At 34.8% G+C, this 23534-nt stretch overlaps 4 protein-coding genes across 5 annotated transcripts in view; 2 read left to right on the plus strand and 2 right to left on the minus strand.

Moving 5' to 3' along the window:
* The window catches only part of LOC149805446 (serine/threonine-protein kinase VRK1-like), a 64179-nt gene extending 46970 nt beyond the window's left edge, over positions 1-17209 (minus strand). Inside the window, exons 1-3 of the mRNA XM_089950030.1 lie at positions 16945-17209; positions 2302-2349; positions 86-223 (exon numbers count right to left, since the gene is read on the minus strand). Coding sequence (XP_089806156.1) covers positions 86-223; positions 2302-2338 — 175 coding nt within the window. The 5' untranslated portion in view covers positions 2339-2349; positions 16945-17209. The remainder of the gene's footprint in view (positions 1-85; positions 224-2301; positions 2350-16944) is intronic.
* Positions 17210-17305: 96 nt separating this feature from the next.
* LOC149805447 (uncharacterized) overlaps positions 17306-23534 on the plus strand; it is an 88152-nt gene continuing 81923 nt past the window's right edge. For both annotated transcript variants that reach the window (XM_089950038.1, XM_089950039.1), the window contains exon 1: positions 17306-17710. In XM_089950038.1, coding sequence (XP_089806164.1) covers positions 17410-17710 — 301 coding nt within the window. In that variant the 5' untranslated portion in view covers positions 17306-17409. The remainder of the gene's footprint in view (positions 17711-23534) is intronic.
* On the plus strand, positions 18070-19148 carry LOC149805448 (uncharacterized). The gene is made up of 2 exons (XM_089950037.1): positions 18070-18399; positions 18770-19148. Exons 1-2 carry the CDS (start codon positions 18092-18094, stop codon positions 18957-18959), a joined length of 498 nt encoding a protein of 165 aa, XP_089806163.1. The 5' UTR covers positions 18070-18091; the 3' UTR covers positions 18960-19148.
* LOC149805449 (uncharacterized) lies at positions 19851-22269 on the minus strand. The gene is made up of 3 exons (XM_089950036.1): positions 21966-22269; positions 21335-21604; positions 19851-21063 (listed from the first exon to the last, which is right to left on the minus strand). Exons 1-3 carry the CDS (start codon positions 22138-22140, stop codon positions 20066-20068), a joined length of 1443 nt encoding a protein of 480 aa, XP_089806162.1. The 5' UTR covers positions 22141-22269; the 3' UTR covers positions 19851-20065.

Raw genomic sequence — 23534 nt, forward strand, 5'->3', positions numbered from 1 at the left:
CAGCTATGTCACCCTGCATTACATATCAGGACAGGTGTGTATGTGTGTTAAAAACTAACATTAAAATGTCTTTAAAGCTAGTTACCTAGATATATAAGACCAAATCCTCCTTGGCCTATAACATCTCCGAGTCTCCATTCCCGTTTTGCCAAATCTGTCAGAATTTCACCATTTGGGAACTTCTCTGGAAGAATGTGAGCTTTTGGAGCTCTAGATTTCTTGGCTGACAATAAAAGATCAGTCAAAACAGAAGTTTTAAATATTTACAGATTTTAATATTTTATATCAATAAACAAATTTTCATGTCATGGAATAAAAAACAAAAAGTTATTTAAAGAGAACACATGACACAAACTGTCTTACTTAACCTTGAAAAGAACACAGCTCCAAGCTAGATTAATAAGACAATTCAAGTCAGTATTCCCTGAATAATTTGTACAACAGACCAGTATTTTATCAGACTCCTCCCACCCTACCCATCTAATACTTCAGTTAATGGTCTGTACAACAGACCTCAGTTACATATAAACTCCACCCATCAGCTCCATGTTTTATAGGACTCAAAATTACTTGTACAACATGCTGGGATCAACAGCTGTGAACTGAATCTCATTATTAAAAAAGAACTATCTGTTAGCTTCTTGTAATTGAGTTAGTACAAAATTTCTAATTATAACTACCTTAAGATTGAGTAAAATTATTATTACAGATGTTGTGACTTATGTCAGCCAACTTTATAATTTTGTTCCTATCCATACTCTTCAGAAAAAAATTCATCGGAAGCAATTTGGACCAATCAGTGATTGTCCTGCAAACTAAACAGAATGGTTTGAAGCTTATCATGCAATGTAATTAGCATTACTTGTTCATTTCCATTCACACAGTAGCAAATGAATAAACATTTTGCATTATTTATTGTCAGTCAAAAGTCTTTTAAAATTTAAGCAAGTCTATGAAGCATATGTTGGAGAGTAAAAATGCTTACACACTGAAAATTTATTGACTGACACTGAAATGAATATAATTTCAAACATACACAAAAATACACTTTTGCATGTGGTTCATGCTATTATTAACATATAACAAAGCCGGTCTCTAAACATTCAATACAATTTCTTTGATTGGGTACCTGGGTAACCAATAATGAAAATTGATAGGTACCCGGTAGATCTTTTTTATAAAATTTTCACTGCTCTATTTTTAGTGTCAACTGATGAAGACATGAAGGTTAGAGCTTTTCAAATGCTGAACTGGAAGGGAAATTTAAGTGGGATAAACATATTTCTGATTGAAGAATTTGTGAGTCTATGAGAATTTAACAATGCACAAGATCAAAATTTAATGAAAGTATAGCTTCTATCCACACCAGCAGTGACTACAATATACACACAATGTTAAGTGCATAAATACATCAAGGTAAGTCAAAATTTTTAACGTCCAAATGACTATAACATTCAAATTTAACTCTTTCAGGAGTGTATAAAAATTAACAACAGTGTAGGAAATTGAAAAATCACCCTCCACACCCATCATGTTAAAGCTTTAGAGACCAGTTCTATTAAAGTATGTTTTGTACTGTATATTCTGCAAACGAATGTTCATAAAACTCAATGTAAGAAACAAGAAAGAGGCAGGATACAGGATGCATGATTGTGGGATTTTCCCAAAATAAAACACAAATTTATCAAATCATTCATGAAAACTGCATACATATATTTTCAAGTCTTACTTTTATTTTAAAAAATTAAATTCAGAAAGTTTAGTTCTAGAATAGACATGAATAAAAAGTTGTTATCATCCTGATATGAAAGCAATGAAAAGTTTGATGACAGACAAATCTAAGACAAATACAGCTAAGCGCTGTAAAGTATACCTTCTTGACCACCTGTGCTGGTGTTAAGTAGCACTCATTCACACAAATGCATGTACACATATCATGTTTCAATACTACTGACATGGCAGGGCTTCAGTGAAACAGCACATGCAAAATCATAATGGCTCATAGCAATGGACATAACCTGGTCATAATTATTACATACATTCTAACTAAAAGGCATAAACATCTTCAAATATGATTCTTCATGTCTGGAAATGTCAGTCAGATGCATACAGATAAAATGCTATAACTGACAAAGTACTATTACAGTACAATAACTTACAAAGTACCATTAAAGTACAATAACTGATGAAGTAGGATATGACCACAAGTACCACTAAGTTATCAATTCCTGCAGATCAGTTGTTAGGATGGTGGAGACCTGGATTCAGAACTTATATCTGTAATTATTGTGCATAACTTACCTACTGGTCCCCCACTGTCTGTCTTTCTCTTTGGCATTGTATTCCGCTCTGAAATAAATGAGGTCACAATTTAAACATTAAGGGGACGTCCATTTGGGGGATGGGGGCTTAACCCAAATGCATATGCTTGCGTATAGGGGTGTATGTCTACTGAATGTACATATGCATAGGAAACAGGGTGTGTGTGTGTGTGTGTATGTGTTAAACCTTGATAATAATTTGTCTAATATGTAACTGGTTTGACTGGGTTCAGTTGGTATCTGAATTTTAATGGACACTAGACAAACTTTTTAAAGTTACACAGCTTATATCTTTGATTCAGCCAGACATTCAATGTCGGTGGACTATTTGTTTTATTAAACACGTTAATATTATTAATCCTTGATCGTTTCTGTATGAATTAAATATAGGCCGTTCTATAGAATTCAGGGAGGGTGGGAGTTTATGTGTATGCATCAAGTGTACACGGCCGGGGGGTGGGGGGTGGAAAATGCATGTGTACAGGGAGGGGTAAAGCTTTGCCAGAGTTCTGCATATGTACTAAATGGATAGCCCCTAACTAAAAGATTTAAGAAGATAAGTCTAATCTGATTTTGACTGCATATATATATATATATATATATATATATATATATATATATATATATATATATATATATATATATATATACACACACACTATTTAACTAATGCGTAAAGTTACATTAAGTACAGTATGTAGACAAATAATAAAACCATATTTGCAATCCTATCAATGGATCGTTGAAACAAAGGTATAAAGTGAGTGGTTAATCAAGAAAACTCCTAAAAATAGATGCACTTGCATATTGGCTGTGTCGATTCAGTTGACAAAAAAAAAGAATTTAGTTCATTCATATACTGACTTTAATTCTTCAGCGAGTTGTCTATGAACAGTTAAGGTAAAGTTTTATTGGCAACAAAGAAATTAGGATGAACAGGATATCTGAAAGATCTGTTCACTTGCTCTTATGTACATGGTACAGAGGTTTGTTTCAAACAAGTCATAAAATCTTTTCAACTGCCATTTTATAGTGAACTTTCGGAAAGTAAAAAAAACCCCACAAATTCTTGAGTATGGGTAGTTGATTAAGCATTTGTACTAACTGCAATTATAATACTTAAATCTATTAATTCAGTTAAACTTCATTGCAATCCATAGCTTCTGTTGTTCTCTTTTTAATTCATATTGTCAAAATGCACTGAATACAAATATGATAGTTTTTAAACATGCACCAATTGTGTTTATAATTGCAATAGAACTCTGAAACTTTTCTACCTGAAAATAAATTCTTGCTTACAACCAGAGGGCATACATTAATTAAAATAAGAGAATCAAAACAACAAACACACATTATATATATATATATATATATATATATATATATATATATATATATATATATATATATATATATATATATATATATAGTTTTGCTTTGCTCCAACTTCTCCCTGTTCTGTCCAAAAGAAGTAGTTACTTCTCCCTAAATTTCATGTCTAGCTTGACCCCTTGTTGACAACTATACAAAAATGGAAGCAATATACTTAATAGTAAATACCAAAGGGAAAACAAATATTAATGGATGCTTCACTCTGGCAAGTATTATTTAATTTCAAATCCAAATAAATTTGGATACTAGTATCGTGTAATGAATACTCTAAAAAACCACATTTGCAGTGACCACCATAGTCTATATGCATTTCTTAATGGGAATAGTGGCATGAAAGCATAAAAATAAAGTATTTTGTACATGCTGCAAACTTGAGTTTTCAATACTGCAACTAGATTTATATAATTTTGTTTTTCAAAAGTTTGCAGATAGCAGGAAAGGTTTGAAAAACATTTTTTATTTTATTAGATTTAATAAAATTTAAGTTTGAGCAAATTTTTGGACAAACAAGTTTTTAAAGATTTCAATGTTAATCTTGCAACTGATACACTAATAAGAAACAATACTATCATTGAAAATGTGTTCCACAATGTACGTCTCATAAAGATTTGTCCCACAACATTGAGTGCAAAAAGTAACTTTATAAATTAATTTATGAATTTATGATGTCCCAACATATATGGTAAATACGGTATTCTGCATATGCATATGGTTCATTTTGTCAGTAATATTAATAATAACAATTTTACTTGCTTTATTAAATGTGGTCAAAGCACTGAATTTTTTCAATTGTGAAATTGTACAAAATTATAATGCCATTATTATGTAGACTGCATTATTTTGGAGTGTGTGGCATAACCCAAAAAATGAAAATGTCTATTCTACTTACACTGTACATAACATTTTTATGATTCGAATTTTTCACCATAGTGTCATCCCTATTATTTTAATTTTACTGGTTGCACAAGTTGGTGTCTTCCAATGCTGATTAATTCGGACTATGCTTAATTTTACAAGAAAAACAATGGGACACACACGATTTATTTGAGTAGTTATTACTGTTATCACTAAAACAGTATGTCAATGTAAAAGTCTGATTTTCAACTCTTAAATTTACCGAAGACAGGTCTTCATACATTTCTATTAGAAATCAAAACAAACTGTATGACCTATTGCATTTAGGATCATTTTAAGTAAAATAACTTTTCCATGTTTACAAAAAAGAAAACAAACTTGTTCTTTGAATTAATATCCTTGAAAAACACTCCATAATTTTATAAATATGCCAGTATGGCCAACTTTCAACACAAGAATATATATATAAACAGACTCATGACTGACTAATTTCTCAGGCAAATCGTGTTTTCCTTGCATTATATTTACAAATAAATACTGTGTAAAGAGTTATTGATGAGTAACACAATTTTTAAACTTACTTTACTTATATTGTTGAATGTTTATGAGTAAAATTACAGTTACAGCTCATATGTATTTTCGGAGCCCCCACGCATCACTGTGTGGGTGAAGAAAGAGTAAAAAGGATTAAGAAAAAAAATACACTCAAACATTTCTCTGTGCACCCTGACTGTTGTCACTGTGGCATGCGGAGAATTGCTCTGCACAGCATGCTTTCTTGTGAGTCGTCAAGGATGACCACCACAGCATGAACGTAGTCTCTGTTAAATGGGTGTGTTTTACTGCATGGCCCATGCAAGCATGCTCTTGAGAGTTTCAAGGAGAGAAAGGTGCCAATTTATCTACATCGTTATCAGATGACTACAGTAAAACCTGTTATGAGAGACCACCCCTTCTGCCAACCAAAAACGTTCTCTCAAGACAGGTGGTCTCTCATAAGAGGTGTGTGAAAATGGACTAGTTTCCAGGATCAATAGCATCGTTGAAGAAAATATACCCATACTCACTGCACATGTATCTTAACCTTCATTCATAAATCTTGTTAAATACTAAATGCATTCCTCTCAAAATAACTTCATATAATAAAGAAATACATTTTCAAACCCAATGCAAGTCAAATTTATATTTGAACATCACATGAATATGTTCTTTCTTCCAGTGTTAGAATTTTTCTTTTTTTTCATCAGAGGTTCTGCCATTGCTGTTAGTGTTGATCTAATAATGACTAGATGTATTTGGTTTTGATCAGGTTTTGGGGAAATGTGGAATAAATATATATATATATATATAATGTACCAATGAATGAAATCAAAAGACATAATTAACTCATCAAGAAACAATACATTTATTTTGAGGCGAAGTTTAAATCATCAGTGTTATAGCTCAATAAACAAAGGTTGCGACCATCTGCACCCAGGTAAAAAGACAGTGGCTTGGTTAAATACTGTAAAAAATCACAAGTATTAAAGACGAAAAGCTCATTCACTCCATGCATTACGGATTAACTGGAAAGACAAACAAAGTACTCAACCCTACATTGAAGCCTTTTCAAAAGATTTCTCACTGGGACATTAGCAGACCTGCCAACCCTGACGAGTCTGTCTCAACTTGTCACAATGCCTCCAAGGCTGTATTAATACTACATTTTTTTTATTTACAAAAAAAACAAACAATAGTCACATTTTGCTATAAATTTACACTTTTACTTTATTCAAAGAAATCTGAACTTAGGCGTTTCATGACTGGGTCATTCCTTTTTAAGGACAACAAACATTGTTCTCACTTAAGTATAAACATGTGGTTATTTGTGTTTTTTAACAGAAGCTGCTGTTATCCGGAACTTAATTATACATACCTCAGAGGATCACTTTTCATGTTTAAACAATAGGATAAATTACACTGTTCAAGTGAAGCTCAACATGGTGTGCCTCTCATGAAGTCATGGCATAAGTTTTTTAAATGTATGAAATATATAAAATAAAGATCACTGATTGTTGAAATGTTATTTGATTGTAAATCACTCATGACTTAGTACTCTTCCCAGGATCTTCATTGATTGGCAATTCAAATCAATCAGTAATGCCAATCAGCAGAAATGTTATTTGATTGTAAATCACTCGTGACTTAGTGCTTTTTCCATGGTCTTCATTGATTGGCTATTCAGATAATAATAATAATAATAATAATAATGACTTTGCATAGCACCTAATCTTTAGAAGCTCTAAGCGTTTTACAACATTAGACAACACTTATAACATAAAAAACATATAATGATATAATTATAAAAAATAAAGACCATGAAGTTAGAAAAAAAGAAAAAAAAGCTGAAAATATTTAAGGTAGGGAACATTATTAGGTCTTTAAGGTTGTTATTGCAATCGAAATAGGCGAGTTTTAAGAGCCCTCTTTAATGGGATCACTGTGTCTTTGTGTCTAAGTTCAATGGGCAATTCATTCCACGTTGCTGGGCCCTGGTATGCAAAAGAACATTGTCCATATGAATTCGTTTTCATAGTGGGAATATATGAAGAGGAGCATAATTATCATGCTAGTGTGTACACATGGGTGAGGTCAGATAGGTATGTTGGACTGGAGTCCGTCAGTGAAATGTAGCACAATGAACAAATTTTGTGTTTGATTCTGGAACGAATGGATAGCCAGTGTAGGGTACAGAGCAGTGGGGAGGTGTGCTCTGATCGTGGTATTGTAAGTATGATCCAAGCAGCTGTGTTTTGAACTTTCTGAAGTTTCTGGAGTAGATACTGAGATGAACCAGACAGAATCGAGTTCAATAGTCACAGTCTTGAAAGTACTAATGAACACACAAGTGTTTTAGTGGCATCAACTGAAAGATATTTGTGAATTGAGCTGATACGTCTCAGCTCATGATATGTAGCCTTGCATAAGTTCATGACATGTTGGTGCAATGTGACAGTACTGTCCAGAGTAACACCTATGTTTCGTACTAACTGTGTGAATGTTGGCGTTGCTGATATTTGTTGTTTGAGGTAAAGGATGTGAATGAGAAAGTCTTTGAATTGTGATCAGAATGGCCTCAGATTTATCATCATTCATCTGCAGCTTTTTACATGTCATCCATGATTTCACATCAGAAATGCACCTCTCTACACACTGGATGGTATTATCAAGTTCATTTTGGTGGCTAGATTTGTATATTTTGGTGTCATCAGGGTACAATTGGTTAGACACTGGATGATGATCTATGACACCTGAGAGCGACTAAGTGTGTAGGATGAAGAGAACAGGTCCAACAACAGACCCCTGTGGAACACCATAACATAGATTAACTGGGCTGGAGTGTATTCCATTTGCAGACACAATTTGTGCCCTGTTGACCAAGTAAGGCTGTATCATGAATGCCAAATACATGCTGGAGACGGTGAATATATCATGGTCTATTGTGTCAAATGCTGCAGAAAAATCAAGGAGGGTGAGGACTGTAATCTTTCCACTATCCGAAGCAGAGAGAATGTCATTAACAACTTTTAAAAGAGTAGTTTCAGTACTGTGGCAAGGGCGATATGCAGATTGCACATTGCTAAAAAGACTTTTGAAATCAGATGAGATACAAGCTGGGACAGAACAACCTTTTCTACGATTTTTTTATATGAATGGGAGATTAGAAACTAGGCCATATTTCTTTAAATCATTATGGTCGAGTATTGGTTTCTTCAGCAGAGGCTTTACAATGGCAGTTTTGAAAAATGATGGGAATTCCCCGGATGAGAGAGTTAACAGCTTCAGTTAGTGAAGGCAATGCTGGATATAAGCACCCAAGCAGCAGTGATGTTGGAACTGGATCAAGTTCATATGACTTTGGTGCACTCTTCATCACGATTGTACATACTAAATCCATAGAGACAGGTTCAAATGCTGCTAATGGTTGCCACTGAAATTCTGTATCCCAACTGTATGGTGACGACGAGTCAATTGAAAATGTGTTGTCAAGCTTATCTCTAATGGTCTATACTTTGTCATGGAAGAAATTTGCAAACAGGTCCAGAAGGTCGACTGGAGAGAAAGTAGTTGGAAGTGGTGTACATTTGTTCCTTGTTAGTAATCTAGAAGAGCTCTTTGCAGCTGGAACTTTCCATGATCTTAGTACTGTAGTGGGCTGATTTCGCTGCATGGATTATGTTTGTGATGTTCTTCTTAGCTGTTTCATAGATTTGCTTATGAATAGTGTGGTGTGGTGGTGCTTTGTAGGTATTTTACTGTGCAGTTGCAGAGGGTTATTGCAGAGCGAAATTGCGGGGGATTAAGCCCCCCCCCCCCCCCGTCATGCATGCGGTTCCAAAAATACATGTGATCTGTAATGTACTTTACTTCTATGAGTAAAATCTCTTTTTTCTAATAAATTCAAATTCTCATACAATCAAATGGACCTGTTTTCAAGTGTCACAGGCCTACAGTAAAGTTGTCTGGAATACAATGGAAGCTGGGAATGCCCAAATCGGATTAAGATGAAGTATATTTCTTAAAAGCTGTTGTTGTAGTGATGTATAATGCCATTTTCAGCACAATATGGGCTATATATGGCAGCCAGTAACTGGTGGAGGAAGAACCCTGGAAAACCCCAAGAAGAACCACTGACACACAAGAAGCTACTGGCAAGCTTTCTCACGTACCAACGTTAACCGAGCATCACACTCGAATCAACGCAAACAGAGGTGAAATGGCAGTGATCTGGAACAGTGAGCACTTTATACCACCCTGCCACTCACAGCCCCATTTCCTAAATGAAACGAATAAAAATATATTAATAAGAAAGTGTTTAGCTAGCTTCATTTTGTTCAAGATTCTTATTGTCCTTTAGTCCTACATGTAAGACCTGATGCTGATATTTTGGGCGTCAGGGTCTTAGTACCAACCTAAGAGTGCTGTGTAGTGTGTTTTAAACTCTAGTGACAGGAGAATAAGAGGTGAAATTTTCACAATTATCGTATACTTGGCAATAAATATCAACATTCATCCACATATTTAAGAGTTATTGATATACTTACTTTGTTGTCTTGATCGTGATCGACTCAAAATCTGACACTAGCAAATGAATGCATTTTTATGTTCCTTTGAAAACATTTCAGTTGGTTGCAATGCAATGGTGGCTGAGGAATGCCAAAGTAGGTTTCAACAAGGCCGTTTTATTTTAACGAAGTGAAAGTATCTAATCGTTTTATCAAACATTTCCATTTTGTTCCTCATAGCCATAATAAAAATTACATTTCTTTGTTATACTTAAACAATAAATAGTGTATTTGTGCTTCAGCTGAGAGAATGAACTACAGCAGACAGTAATGGAACCAGCGTGGAATCAAATAAATAAATGACAGATCAAACTGACTCGAACATTCATTACTTGATCATGTGACAATTTACATGGGGAAAAAACTTCAAGGTGCGTGCCCACATTGTAACCAGTGATTGTATAAACAATGTATGATTTTGCTACTTGCCAACAATGGTGTTTGTAAATAAATACATTGAGATAAAATCGCCTACACCTTTGACATGACATATGGTTCAATAACTTAAGTGTTCATTAATTATTTTTGTTGTTTTACAATTTACAATTATATATAACAAAGTTTATGGGTAACTGTGCAAATAAAGTGGATTGATTTAATTTTGGATAGCACAGGGATTCATTTCAGAATGAATAACAATGTCAAGTATTGGTTTATTTGCAGACATAACAGTTGAAAAATGATAAAAATTAGCTGATTTTTATTAGCTTACTTTTTAAACAGTTTACTATATAAAGCTTGAGATATCAGTTTGTATTTCTGTATTGTTTACATTAAATTGGTGACAAAGTAAGCATAGTTGGGTAGAGATACTGGACATCATAAAGAGTTGTTCTATTACCAAAATACCCAAAATGGGGGGGGGTTGAAAAAGACTTAAATGAGCAAGGGTCCCTGTCCGTTGCGCTTGAGCCCTTGAAAAATTCGTCATAGCGATCTTGCAAAAGTAGCATTTCTTTGTTAAACTCTTGTGAATTTTTCTGGTTGCATAAATGAAAGCATTGGAAACATGGAAAAAAATGTGGTTACAGGAAAATTCGTTAAGAAAAAAACAGTAGCATTCTCGATTATACCGCTGAAAAAATTACTTCCATATCTAATCATACTTGTAAAACAAGAAAGATCATTCCGTTTATAAAATATGAATGACTGCCTGATTCCTTTGTTTCACTGACTCATTCTTACTCAATTACAATCAGTAAATCTACACAGACGCATTTGTACGTATTAAACATGCCACCATCAGTTAAAGAGAAAAGACGCAACATAGTCATGTGCAAATACATCTCAAGTGGAGTATTTTCATATGTATACAAGTTATTTATTTAATTATTTATCTACCTACATAATTATTTATATATATTTTGGTAAAACATAGGAGTCCCACCATCAAAACATTGCAGTCCCTTCTTTCCTACAGAATCAACACTGACATGAGTGCAACTATTTTTAGATGGAGAGGTTTTTGTAATGTAATCACTTTAATATAGCTTCATTACTACAGTCCATTGACAGGATTGCAAATTTATGGTTTATTTGTCTACGTCCTTGTAATAATTTTAGGCAATGGTTAAATAGTATCTGATATGCTGTTTTGTTTCCGTATTTTTGCAAATACGTGTCAAGTCGAAAAACAGCTTAGATCTTAAAGCACATCTCGCGAATTCCACAACACAGCATTGTCCCATATGTTTCTGACCTACATAATTTGCATTTTAAAGTTAAATCTTTAATAAAATAATACATTGGCTTTGCTTTCAATGATTTTTATATTTTTCTGAAAATATTCGCCTGATGATTTACAAAAACAGACAACCTAATAAACTGGTACATCCCAGACTTAGCGAAGTCTGCCATTATTTCCCATTAGGCCTACTGGTTCACTTACAGTTTCAAACTAATTTTATGACAAAATAGTGTACACGAGGCAGTTAATATATATCCAGATCACCGATTCTGATCTTAAAACACATGTTTGTATGTTTTATCATCAAAGGATATCATGCAGGAAATTGATAGTTGCTACCTTACTCGGAAGAAGGGTTAATGGTCAATCAGCTATCAAAACATATGCTTGTGAATGGGCAAGAGTTTGTGAGTCAAAGAAATTGATATACAAACTAGGCCTAGCTACTGATGAATTGATGAATACATTTCGCTACAACACTAGAACTAACCGGGCTAAGGCGATGGGGCATTTTAAAAAAAGTATGGTCAGTCAATGTACCTCTTAAATATCTCTTGTTCCATCAGAGTGATACTGAATTTTGTCAATCCAAGTAAGGACTTATTCCAAACACTAACCTAGGCATCACACACTTTCTTACACTTAGCTACTGTCCTATCCAAACTATCAATTCTAGCAGCTTTAACACTCTTCTGGATCTCATTACAATCTTCGTAATTTTGCAGTTTGACCCCAAAATAAATATCCAAATTTACAAATGGCATTTTGTCTAAGTCTCAACATGTCTTGATTCTCGTGCACTACTTATTCCGATATATTCGGAAATGAACACAATAACGAAAGCTAAATTTGTTTATTTGATGTACTTTTATAAATGACCACGTATACATCTCTGGGTCTTTCTGACTCTGAAGTCAATCACTGTAAATATCAGTACATTTTCCCACCCGGCCACCAGTCAAAGCCTTTGAACTTGCCACCCAGCTATTGTATCATGTTCCTTTTGGTGTACTCTTATAATGGCAACATATATGTACATCAAGGGGTCTTTCAGTCACTGAATTCTGTCATTGTAAATATCAGCACAGCTAACTGATCAACACACCTATTAAATGTGTACGGAGGACTTTCGCTCCAGTGATTTTCTGCTTCCCAGATCAAAAATTGGCGTCCAAATGTGCGTAATTAAGCGTTTCCGAGATCTCTGTATGTATATATATATATATATATATATATATATATATATATAAATAAATATAAAATTAGAAGAAATAAATACATATTAAGAACACAATGCATTTCTTCAAGAGGTATATGGATTCGGTATTGTTATTTCTATAGTGCCTATTTGAACAGCAAGCACCGTTTTGTTTTGTTCAAAAAACATATTCTGACTTAAACCTACTTCGGCATACCTCGACTGCGATGGCATTTCATTTCAACAAATTCAAATGATGTCAACTGAACAGGAAAATGCGTCTATTTGTAAATGTCAGATATTGATTCCACCAGGATAAAGACATCGCAGTAAGTATATTAATTACACATAAATTAGTACAACAATGTTTCCCTTTACACACATTTGTGCGTCAGGGACGCACGCTGGAGAAAACTGACGTACACATTTTGTTACCGTGCATTTTTTTGACGCAAAGGATTTTCAAAATATGATCATGATTTATTTAATACCCAATGCATTGGACGATGGATGGCACTGTAAATACTTTGCGTATAGGCATTGACTGGTTCCCCGCTTTGTTTGCTCCCTGCCTTGCGCTCCTCTATTCGTGTAGCAAAGTGCAATGCAGGTAACATATAAAACAATGAACCAGACTAGCATAGGCAATGTTATGACGGAGTAGCTTCCCCTAATCTCGCGAGCTTCTCGCGATTTCCATCGAGCTCAGCAAGCTGTTCTAGATATTTAACATCAAGCCTCGTTGCACTAGAAAGTGATCGCCAGATTAAAACGTCATGCACTAAAAACATTAGCGAAGAAAGTGAAAGAAGCAGAACACAAAAGAGTAACTGTGGATCTAACTTTAATGAAAAATGGAAAAAATTATTCCCTTGACTGGAATATTCATTATGATTACCGTTGTGACTTCTGATCGCGTGATTGCAAAGACTGCAAAAGTGAATAATCCTTCCGTGACAGGATTTTAGAATTTTAAAAATAGGCCCTTGTTCGCCATAAGATATCTGGAGAACACATTATAACCTAAGACATTATTTCACAACATAGAAATCAGTAAACTTGCAGAGACAAATGCATTATTTGGATTACAAAGTCAGCGGGTCATTGCAGATTTTGATGGTTTTTAACTTTTACTGCAATAAAAGAAAGATCTTAAAGTTCAAGTGTAACTTATTAGAAAGAAGATGAATCAGTATCCTCCTTGATATTTGGATAAATGTGTTCTAGGACGAAGTACAATGAAACCTATGAGAGTACACATTTGATGAAAGGCAGTAAATTAACTCCCATTTGGTTAAAAAGATTTATTTGGCTTTTTGTATTGGCTTATATGTAATGTGATGGGCTACAATATTGTTGAGGCGACTGTTAAAAGTATTACTTTAAAAGAAAAATGAACTAATAAAATTATTCTTTGAATGGACAATGCATTTGTTTGTTAATTGTGCATGTTTGTGTATTTGTATGTTTACAGAAAGAGAGAGAGAGAGAGAGTATGTTGTGCAAGTTGCAATATCCTATTTCAAGCTGAAAAAGTACAAGTTGTATGAAAATTTGTCAGTACATTTTTGACCCCCACATTTTTTATTTGACCCCCAGTTTTGACACCTAGGGGTTTTTTGTACCCTCAATTTTACACCCCTGGCAGATACACTGGTACAAAAGTGTCGATATAGGCTGCCAAGTATGTGTAATATTTCTGAAAATTTGACTACTCATTCTGATGTCAATGACATCGGAACACACTATACATGGGTGTTATTTGGATAGTAAGACATACCAAAGAAACAAAATCAACATGTGCTGTCTTACATCGTGGACTAGTCATCCTTTATAACCGATTTTGGTATTCCTGGCTTCCATTGCATTCCAGCCAGCTGAAATGAAGGCCAACTAACTTGAAAACATGTAGATTTGCTTGCGTAAGAATTTGAACTTATTAGAAAAACTGATATCAGAGTAAGTAAAGTCTGACTAAAACATTATGACTTTAATTCTTGCAAAGCACTGATATGGACTACCCAGTGTGTGTGTGTGTGCAATATTTCTGAAAATTTGCCTTATCTTTCTGATGTTCATTGACACTGGAACATGCCACACACCACTGTTATTTCGGCAGTAAATGTCATACATACCGCCATGTCAGCCAATTCTGCGCAAAGATATGTCATTTCTGTAAACATTGGATCACATGCTATTTTGGGTCAAAAATCCATTTTGTATCCAGAAAGAACAATCGTACATTAATTAAGAAGAGTGATATTCATAAAGTGTACAAAAATATCCCACATTTAGACTAAAAATGCACATAAAAATGTGATTTCTAAATGGCAACGTGAAGACCCACTCCATGACTTTCTTGAACCTGTAACCCATAAAATTCGATTTACTATGCATCTTTTAGAATCATACAAATAAATACACTTTATAAAAGATGGAAATGTGTACCTTAAAACAAAACTGTATTTTAATCTGAGTTTCCAATTTTGCAAGAAGTTGTCCCACACGTACAAAATCGTCTGCTACCCATCGTATCTACTTGCCGCTAGAACATATATTCACGACAAATTCCCCGGCATATAGTCTGTTTCTAATCTCTGTAGCAATTTTTCCCCATCAAAACACATTACATCCTATTCATTGTTGTTTCTCTTCCAGTAATAACTTAATTTTCATAAAATGTTGAACTTTACTAACTTTTTTACAAGATAAGTTTAGTTTTCTTAACCGATTCGGCCCCGATCCTGTCTGTAGGCGTGATGAGGCTGTACCCTACTTCCATGCTCTGCAGCATCAAGGTCATTTAAGATACACCAACGTGGGTGGTATTAAAAAACAGCAGACAGATATAGCTCTAAAATGATATCAAATAATCTGGAAGTTCTAGTTGCACTACAAAATACAGAGAGAAAAACCTCATTTTTTGGACCCGTTTTTTTGCACCCAAAATTTGCTCGAGATTGGAATGTGATTTTGAGTCTGGATTTTAGACCTTTTGGCCTCAGCTCTAAGGCATACCAGTCTTAACTGCACAGACAGGTGAACCTTTGCAAAAACTAGGATAAGGTGGGCATTTGGAATAAATTGCAGTCTCCATATGAAAATGATGGGTCCATTAAGCAAAACAAAAAAAACCCAACTTTTACCCTTCTGCTCATGCGAAAGCAAAATAACCAATGGAAAATGATGTTTCTAATACAACTAGGCATTAGTCTCATGGAAAATCTTTGAAAGCCGATGTTATACGATGTATTCAGAAATATCCCCTCAAATGTCTTTCCTACGCACATTTCAGGCAAAACTGACAAAAACCTCCGGGGCCGAATGAGTTAATATCTCTTGCCATTTATTGGCATTTTTACGTTGAATTTTGTAAAACTAGCTATAAACCTGACCTAATTACTCGACTGAACGGCTGACAGAAACAGTCCAATGTAATATATTTCATTTCTGTAGCTCAATGGATAAACATTACATCTTTTCGAAGCTATGCACAGAATAGGCCAACACACCTCTCCGCTGCTCTATACCCTACACTGGCTATCCATTCGATCCAGAATCAAACACAAAATTTGTTCTCTGTGCTACATTTCACTGTAGGACTCTAGTCCATCATAACTATCTGACCTCACCCATGTGTACACACCAGCAAGATACTTACGTTCCTCTTCTGACAATCGTATACTCATTATTCCCACTATGAAAACAAACTCATATGGACAGCGTTCTTTTGCATACCAGGGCTCTGCAACGTGGAATGAATTGCCCATTGAACTTAGACACAAAGACACAGTGATCACATTCAAGAGGGCTCTCAAAACTCACTTATTTCGACAACAAGAACAAACTTAATGACCTAATGTTTCCTACCTGAAATATTCTCAGCATGCTTTTTTAAATATTTTTTAATGTTTTTCTAATTTCATGTTGTTTGTTTTTGTAATAATATCATTATGTTTCTTATCTTATAGGTGTTGTCTAATGTTGTAAAGCGCTTAGAGCTTCTAAAGATTAGGCGCTATACAAAGTCCTCCTCATTATTATTATTATTATATCGCGAGTCCGGAAAACGGGGGATGGGTATCCTCTATGTCCAAAATTAATATTATTTTGAACAAAATATTCTGGTGACAATTGCATCTTTTCAAATGGTAAGCATTGCTGTATTTTATTTTTGTCAATCGCTCGAATTCGGTATGCGTTTTGCTTCAATATTGGAAACGAAAACCTTATACTGGCTCCAGGGGTATAAAACACCGAACTTATAAGTATATGCAAGAGATTAACTTCGTTACGAGTGAGATTATAAAAAGACTTGATACGTGACAACTGATTAAGACAGCTTAGGAAAAATAGTTTTAAAAATAGCCTCTATGTGATAATTACCTGATTTGAATGTGAAAACTTTACGTCTATAACCGGGTAAAGCGTATACAGCAGAGTAATGGCACTGTACGCGAAAACAAGCATAAAGTTTAAACAGGCTTATATTTTAAATCTGTATTTTTTTATAAGGATATTATTTCCAACTTTTGTGCCGCTTTTTTATCCTAGCTTCATTAACAAACGAAGAATCATGAAGTGTTCATCTTCTTTTGTTTTCACAAACAACTCAACCTTCTGTAATATTCGGAAAGTCCGCCAGCACCGGTTTTCATCCTAAATACAATCAGTGCGATGATTGGTCAATAGTAGCCATCGAATAAAATCTACTTTTACATTTTTAACCGGAAGTGTCAGTGCGCAACCGTAACAATGGTATTCTGTTGGTGTATCCCTTCTATATTTTTCAACATTCTTTGATCATTTAGCTTTTACCTGTCAACAAAATGTAGACAGCGACAAATTACAATGACAGAAACTTGTGCGCAAGGTGCTTTAGGCACACACGGGCTAGTTGAAGAGGATATCAATGATGCTGACGATAATGTTTTCTCGCCCCCTTCTGAAGAGGAAGTAAACAAACCACCGACATCCGCACTTGACGATGCTGAAAATATGACAGGAATCAGTGTCATTGTTACTGATGAAAATCAGAGTGCTGTAACAGAAAACGGAGAGGTCAAGAAAACGATGAAAAAGTCCGTCAGTTTTCCTGACGACCAATCGTTAATACAGGGCTATCTAGATCCACCTGACCCCTGGAAAACTGGTGTGTAAAATATTCGCACTCCCTCATGCTTGTTTGTACCCCCTCCCAATATTAAAACGAAGATTGGCGAAAAATGCACAAGACGCCATTTAATTCATCAATTTATAATAACCCGATATTCGCCGTGGAGCCCGTAACTCAATTTATTGGTGTTTAAAACAACACGGGTTCTCTGTGAAAGGTTTATAGTCCATACCCTGTCCTTTAATAAACGGTAGTAATTGGTTTTCATAGCCAAGGTGATGGTCGTTTCATACTGGAGGTGGTGGTTGTTTTGTATCCAAGGTGATGATCAATTTGTACCCATTGTACACGGTCAAATATACCATATTGTCACATTTACTGCTCCCTCTCTAATAGGGAATATCGGGGATTCCTTGTATGACGTCACAACTAAGCTTGCGCAGAGCTCTGGTTGGCAGAACCACTATGGCGGCGAAGGAAGAAGGTCGATCAACTTATGCAAATGGCTTACCAAACGAAGCGCGTGCTCGCTATATACAAAAATTAAATGGCATAAAAGATTATAAGGGTCTGCCGGATCCATATAATCTTAAGTTAGGATGGACATCAGACCCCTGCATTTGGCCAGACTTGACATTTGGCGATATTTATTGCTACCTGGTTGACACACCATCAATTTACTCCGCTGAGAAGATGAAGTCTTTTAAATCCCTTGATGCTTACAGGTAAGCTTATAAAACAATATATTTTTATCCATAGGAGAACTATAGTATATAGGTATTTGTTTTAATACATGAAAGGAAACCAGACGTATAAAAAATCTTTGCTGTAGGTTTGACGGGGGATGGTGTGTAAGATCGAAATGGTACAGTAGTGTTTGCATCAACTAATATTTTTATATGAGCATGTTAACTTTCCCACATATCTAATAATATTGAGCGAATTGTCCATTTAAAAGTAAATTTCAATTAAACTAAAGTTATGCTGCACAGCAGATATATGTATTAATTCGCAATTCTCCATGTTTTACTACATGAACATAATTTTTTGAATTTCTGAAGAACCAGTGCTGGCTGAATATCATTTGTTTTTCAGTTATGTTGTCAGTGGGCATGTGAAGGAGGTGTATTACCATTTTATTGAAGAGGACAGCCCTGTCTGCTTCCTTTCAGCTAAGGTGACACCGTCTCAGAGAATGAAAGACAAACCGCACCACCCTTGGGTGTGTCTGAGAAAGAAGGAAGCTACAGTCCATTGTGCACATTGCACTTGCATGGCTGGGTAATCATTCGTTGCTTCATGATTAGTAAATAATTGTTCATATCATATTGTACTTGAATTTGAAGTTGGAAAGAATAATTTAAAAGTATGATACATGTAAACATAAACATTGTTATTTTTAAATGCTCCAATAAACTACATATATCAGGAAACAGCTATAGTTTCTAATGCATTGAATTATCAGCACTTCTTATTTGGTGATGGCATGCAGAGAGTTTTTCATGTCGTTTGTTCTACCAGAAATTGTGACTCGGGAACTTGAAAATGGTGTTATTGATGCTGTTGACAATGATAATGTGGCCACATATTGCATATGTGATCAGCAGGAATATGGAAAAATGATAAAATGTGACAACGATGACTGCGCATTCCAGTGGTTCCATTATGCTTGTGTAAATGTGCGCCGAAAACCAAGAGGAAATTGGTACTGTCCCCGCTGTAAGGAAAATTAGTTTTTAACATTGCCACATAGTGAATTGTACATATAGCACATGGATATAGCATTTGTGCACTATAATAATAATAATAATACTAATAATGCTTTATTATACAAAGCTTATCAATGTGGTCATTCCATAATAAATTATCTACGTTCACACATACAAGCTTTTCATGTTTAACATTTTCTAATGGATGATTTTGTAGTGCAAGATATAGTTGTGGTTTCCCTTACTTGTGTAGCTTTTGTGATGTCTCCAAAATCATACATTTTGTTTTATCTTCATTAATTACCATCCTATTTTGTTGTGCCCAGTTTTGTACTCTAATAAGGTCTGAGTTTAATCTCATTTGGATAATAACTTCATGTTTCAGAACTATAATGTTCACAATTGTCTTTTGAGAGAGAGAGAGAGAGAGAGAGAGTCAATGTAAAATGAAAACACAATCATAGGGATCAGTGATGTCACATGTATTTAATACAAAACGTGTCTGGTCCTCAAATTTCACAGATCAGTAGTGAAGTGTACATTATTTGATTTCCAAAAGATTCTTTATACACATCATGATATGAATGTGATACATCTTGGAAATAAATATGCTCTTGAAATACAAAATATCTTCTTTGTTTATGTTAATATTCTTGAATTATGGCTTTAAAATGCTTGATACTTAATTAACCAGCTTGGGGTGTAGGTTACTTAATGATGCACAGATGGTCATGATATTATTTGAGTGAGGTACCAGCTTCAAGCTCATTGTTGAACTTAATATTTTAAAGTTTTTTATTCTCTCAATTGCACGCTCAACATGTATGCGCACACGTGCAATCCTTCTGCTTTTCTCAACCTCCCTAGCACTTAGTTGGTTCTTTCCCTTTGTAAAAGCAGGCATGATCAAGTGAGCATTTCGTGATGCAACTTCTTCTGCTATTAAGAAACCTCTATCGGCCAGAACCTGATCATCATACTCAAGTAGATCCAAGAATCCTGACCGCAAAGTGATCACTTTGTCTGAGGTCCTGCCACCGAAGGCTTTTGAAATAAAGCTGACAGAACCCGTTGGACTAATGGCAACGAGAAATTTAATTGTATTGTTATGCTTGTAATTTGACAATGTAGTTGCACGTGCTGTCAAGTTCCCGGGCCGCTCTATGAAAATTTCGCAGCAGTCAATAATAACGCGACATTTTATGTATGTTTCTCTGAATACATCAGGCAAATTCCTGTGCACTGTCTCTCTATTTGGCCATTGCACCAGAAAACATAAATTCCTGGCAAGCTGTGGCAGCCCCTGATTGAGAATGTCCGACACAACTGTTTGTGACACCATGAATCTGTATGCAAGATCCTGGTGTTGAATATTGAGTCTCAACTTCATCAAAATCAGAAGAAGAACAGAGCCAGTGGACAAAGCTTTACACTTGGGAAGAATGTCTGATAAGTATTTGACCATCCAAACAAAGGAAGAGTGGTGGGGTAGTCCAGTAAAGAATCTTGTCCTGGCATCTTTATCCTCATGCTCTAGAAAAGAGTCTGTAAACTTGATAGCATTAAGCTGTTGTTGTAGGGAACGATTTTCCTCCTGCAGTCTTGCAAGCTCATCCATGGCTTTTTCATTTTTAATCCGAAGATCTGCAATCATTCGCAGGCAAGTGTCATGATGATCACCTGTGAAACAAGAAAATAGCGGTTATTTGATGCACATGAAGGTTGCATATTATAAAGTAATTGAGGCATAAAAAATCGATAAAACCCAATGTTACATGCTCATCAAAATATATTCAAACTATGGTCATTGATACAAATATTACTGTTAACCTTTTTTTAATATTCAAAGTATAATCAATACAACAGACAATAGTATTACTTTAAAAGCTAAATATGTATTTCCTTATATTACATTAACTTGTTTTTATTATAAGTTATTTTGAAATATTACCTGCATGATTATCACAGCTTTGTAACTTGGTCTCACTGGGTGGAATCAAGTGCTCATTGTTGGTATGGCTCAAGTCAATAAGGGCTTCTGCAGCAAACAAATCATGTTTTCTATGTAACTCCAATTCCTCTTGACCTTGTTTCTTGGCTGACCGATTATGGGTTCGCTCAAATCTCTTCTTGGATGACAGTGGATCGGCAGTGCTAACTGTATATCCCATGCTGACATTGGGTACGTGATCGGGGTCATTAGGACTGTCACTCTTCTTGCCTAAAATTATATAAAAGGGAGGGTGATATAAATTGTTTCCAAGTTTTATTACTGAATGTTATATTTCCTTTGTTTATAAAAGATTATCAGCATAAAAAGCAGGAGACAGAATTGTTTAATGTTGTTTAATCAATGACAAAACAATACAACTTGTGATTCCATCGTGGAAACATTTTTATTTATTTTTGTAAAACAAAAACGTGGGGTGAGTGTATTGATTGTAAAGAGTTTTAATTGCACGTTTTAGTATAAAGATTTATCTTGACAGCTTCAGAAAAACTAGTGACTAGAATCAATGATTATTGCAATAAATGTCACTGTTAAACAGCAGTATATTTGTATACATAATTTCGATGTTTACCTGATATAAAGTGGCTCCCGCATACGCGATCGTGCTCAGTTGGAATCCAGTTTTTTCTGTTAATCGCAGCCAGCCATTTCTGCCTTTTAGATGGATCCTTAGGTAGGCAGTAAAAAGGTACGTCCTTTGGTTTAAAACGTCTAGCACAATTAACAACACAACAAGACACGACCATTGTTTCGGAATAAAAGATTCTGGTAACAAGTGTATTCAATCAAATATGGAGTAAGCCTATGGGCTTTCTGCCAACCAGACTAGGGAACCCCCCCACGTGATCGTTCCCCATGACGTCACGGCGATGTTCCCTATTACGCACCTACCTTTTGTCATATAAACTGTTCCTGCCATAAATATTGCATGAGTAAAGAATATCCCTGCATATAATTCACATTGTAAGTAAAAGAAAAAGAAAATGTTGACCAGGTTTAAGTAATTGAATAAGTAGTTTCTCTTGCAGTCATTCAAATCTTTTTCTTGGTTTTATTCAGTAATGACTAACATAGCTGAAACAATTACAAAAGTAACTAGAAATTTTGTGATCTTTTAATAATGGGCTGAAGGTGGATAAAACGGTGTTGCTTAAGTTTGTTGTCTCCAATGACCACTACTTGTGTTAATTTCAACTTTTGTCAGCTGTCACTTCCTTGTACTCAAACTGTAGATCACAGTATACTGTTCATTTTTCTGTTGACTGCTGGCCCTAAAAACTTGTGCAAAAGTTTTGGACAATTTCACTGATCAGAAGAAGCTAACAAATTAGTGACGTCACTGAAATTCTCATTTGAAATAACAGAAATTGGTGAGTGAAAAATTATTTTCATTGATTTGCATAATCTGTTTTATTTTGTTTTCTTCCAAAATGTAAAGCACATAAATACTCTTGCAGAGAAGGGAGGGGGGCTAAATTTAACTTGGCACTGCATTTTACATATATTTACTTCTCTGTTTTATAGCTATATATTTAATGTTTTAAATAACTGAATAAACTTATGCATGCTTGGAATCTGCCAGCAATAAAACATCTATAATGCACCCCAGGTAATATGGTATACATCTGTCACCAACACAGTCACTGAAATCGAATATGTAACAGTTTGAAATATGTAGAAAATACATTTTTATATAATGTTGGTGGTTATATTTGTACTTCAGTGCATGCAGTAAACGACTTTAGTTTTGGGTACAAAATGACAATAGCATTGGGTATGACATGACCATTGCTTTGGGTATGAAACGACTCATTTGGGTACAAAACGTCAGGTATAGAGCGACTTGGATACAGAATGACCTGCTTTGGTGTAAACAAGCAGTCGGTCCAGTCCTTTTCTGGTCTGTAGAACAGCCCGTTTCAGTAGAATCTGTGTCATGTACATCCAGCATTACAATGTCTTGTTTTCATGTTTATAAAACAAATTGATCAAATAAAAAGAAGGAATTCTTGTATACATGTGTTCAAAGATATGTAAATTCAAAATGTATGGAATTATCAAAATTATGAAAGACGATGAACTACATCACATCTTACCTGCACATATGGTGACCATGTTACTAAAGTTTTATTTGAAACAC

The sequence above is a fragment of the Sinohyriopsis cumingii genome, chromosome 2, assembly GCF_028554795.1.
Source record: "Sinohyriopsis cumingii isolate HCF-2022 chromosome 2, ASM2855479v2, whole genome shotgun sequence".
Taxonomy (NCBI): Eukaryota; Metazoa; Mollusca; class Bivalvia; order Unionida; family Unionidae; genus Sinohyriopsis; species Sinohyriopsis cumingii.

Coding starts and splice junctions, on each gene's coding strand:
- LOC149805448 (XM_089950037.1), top strand. CDS start 18,092: ATGACGTCACAACTAAGCTTGCGCAGAGCTCTGGTTGGCAGAACCACT. Junction 18,400..18,769: donor AAATCCCTTGATGCTTACAG/GTAAGCTTATAA, acceptor TTTGTTTTTCAG/TTATGTTGTCAGTGGGCATG.
- LOC149805449 (XM_089950036.1), bottom strand. CDS start 22,140: ATGGTCGTGTCTTGTTGTGTTGTTAATTGTGCTAGACGTTTTAAACCA. Junction 21,605..21,965: donor CGGGAGCCACTTTATATCAG/GTAAACATCGAA, acceptor ATATAATTTTAG/GCAAGAAGAGTGACAGTCCT. Junction 21,064..21,334: donor AAGCTGTGATAATCATGCAG/GTAATATTTCAA, acceptor CTTGTTTCACAG/GTGATCATCATGACACTTGC.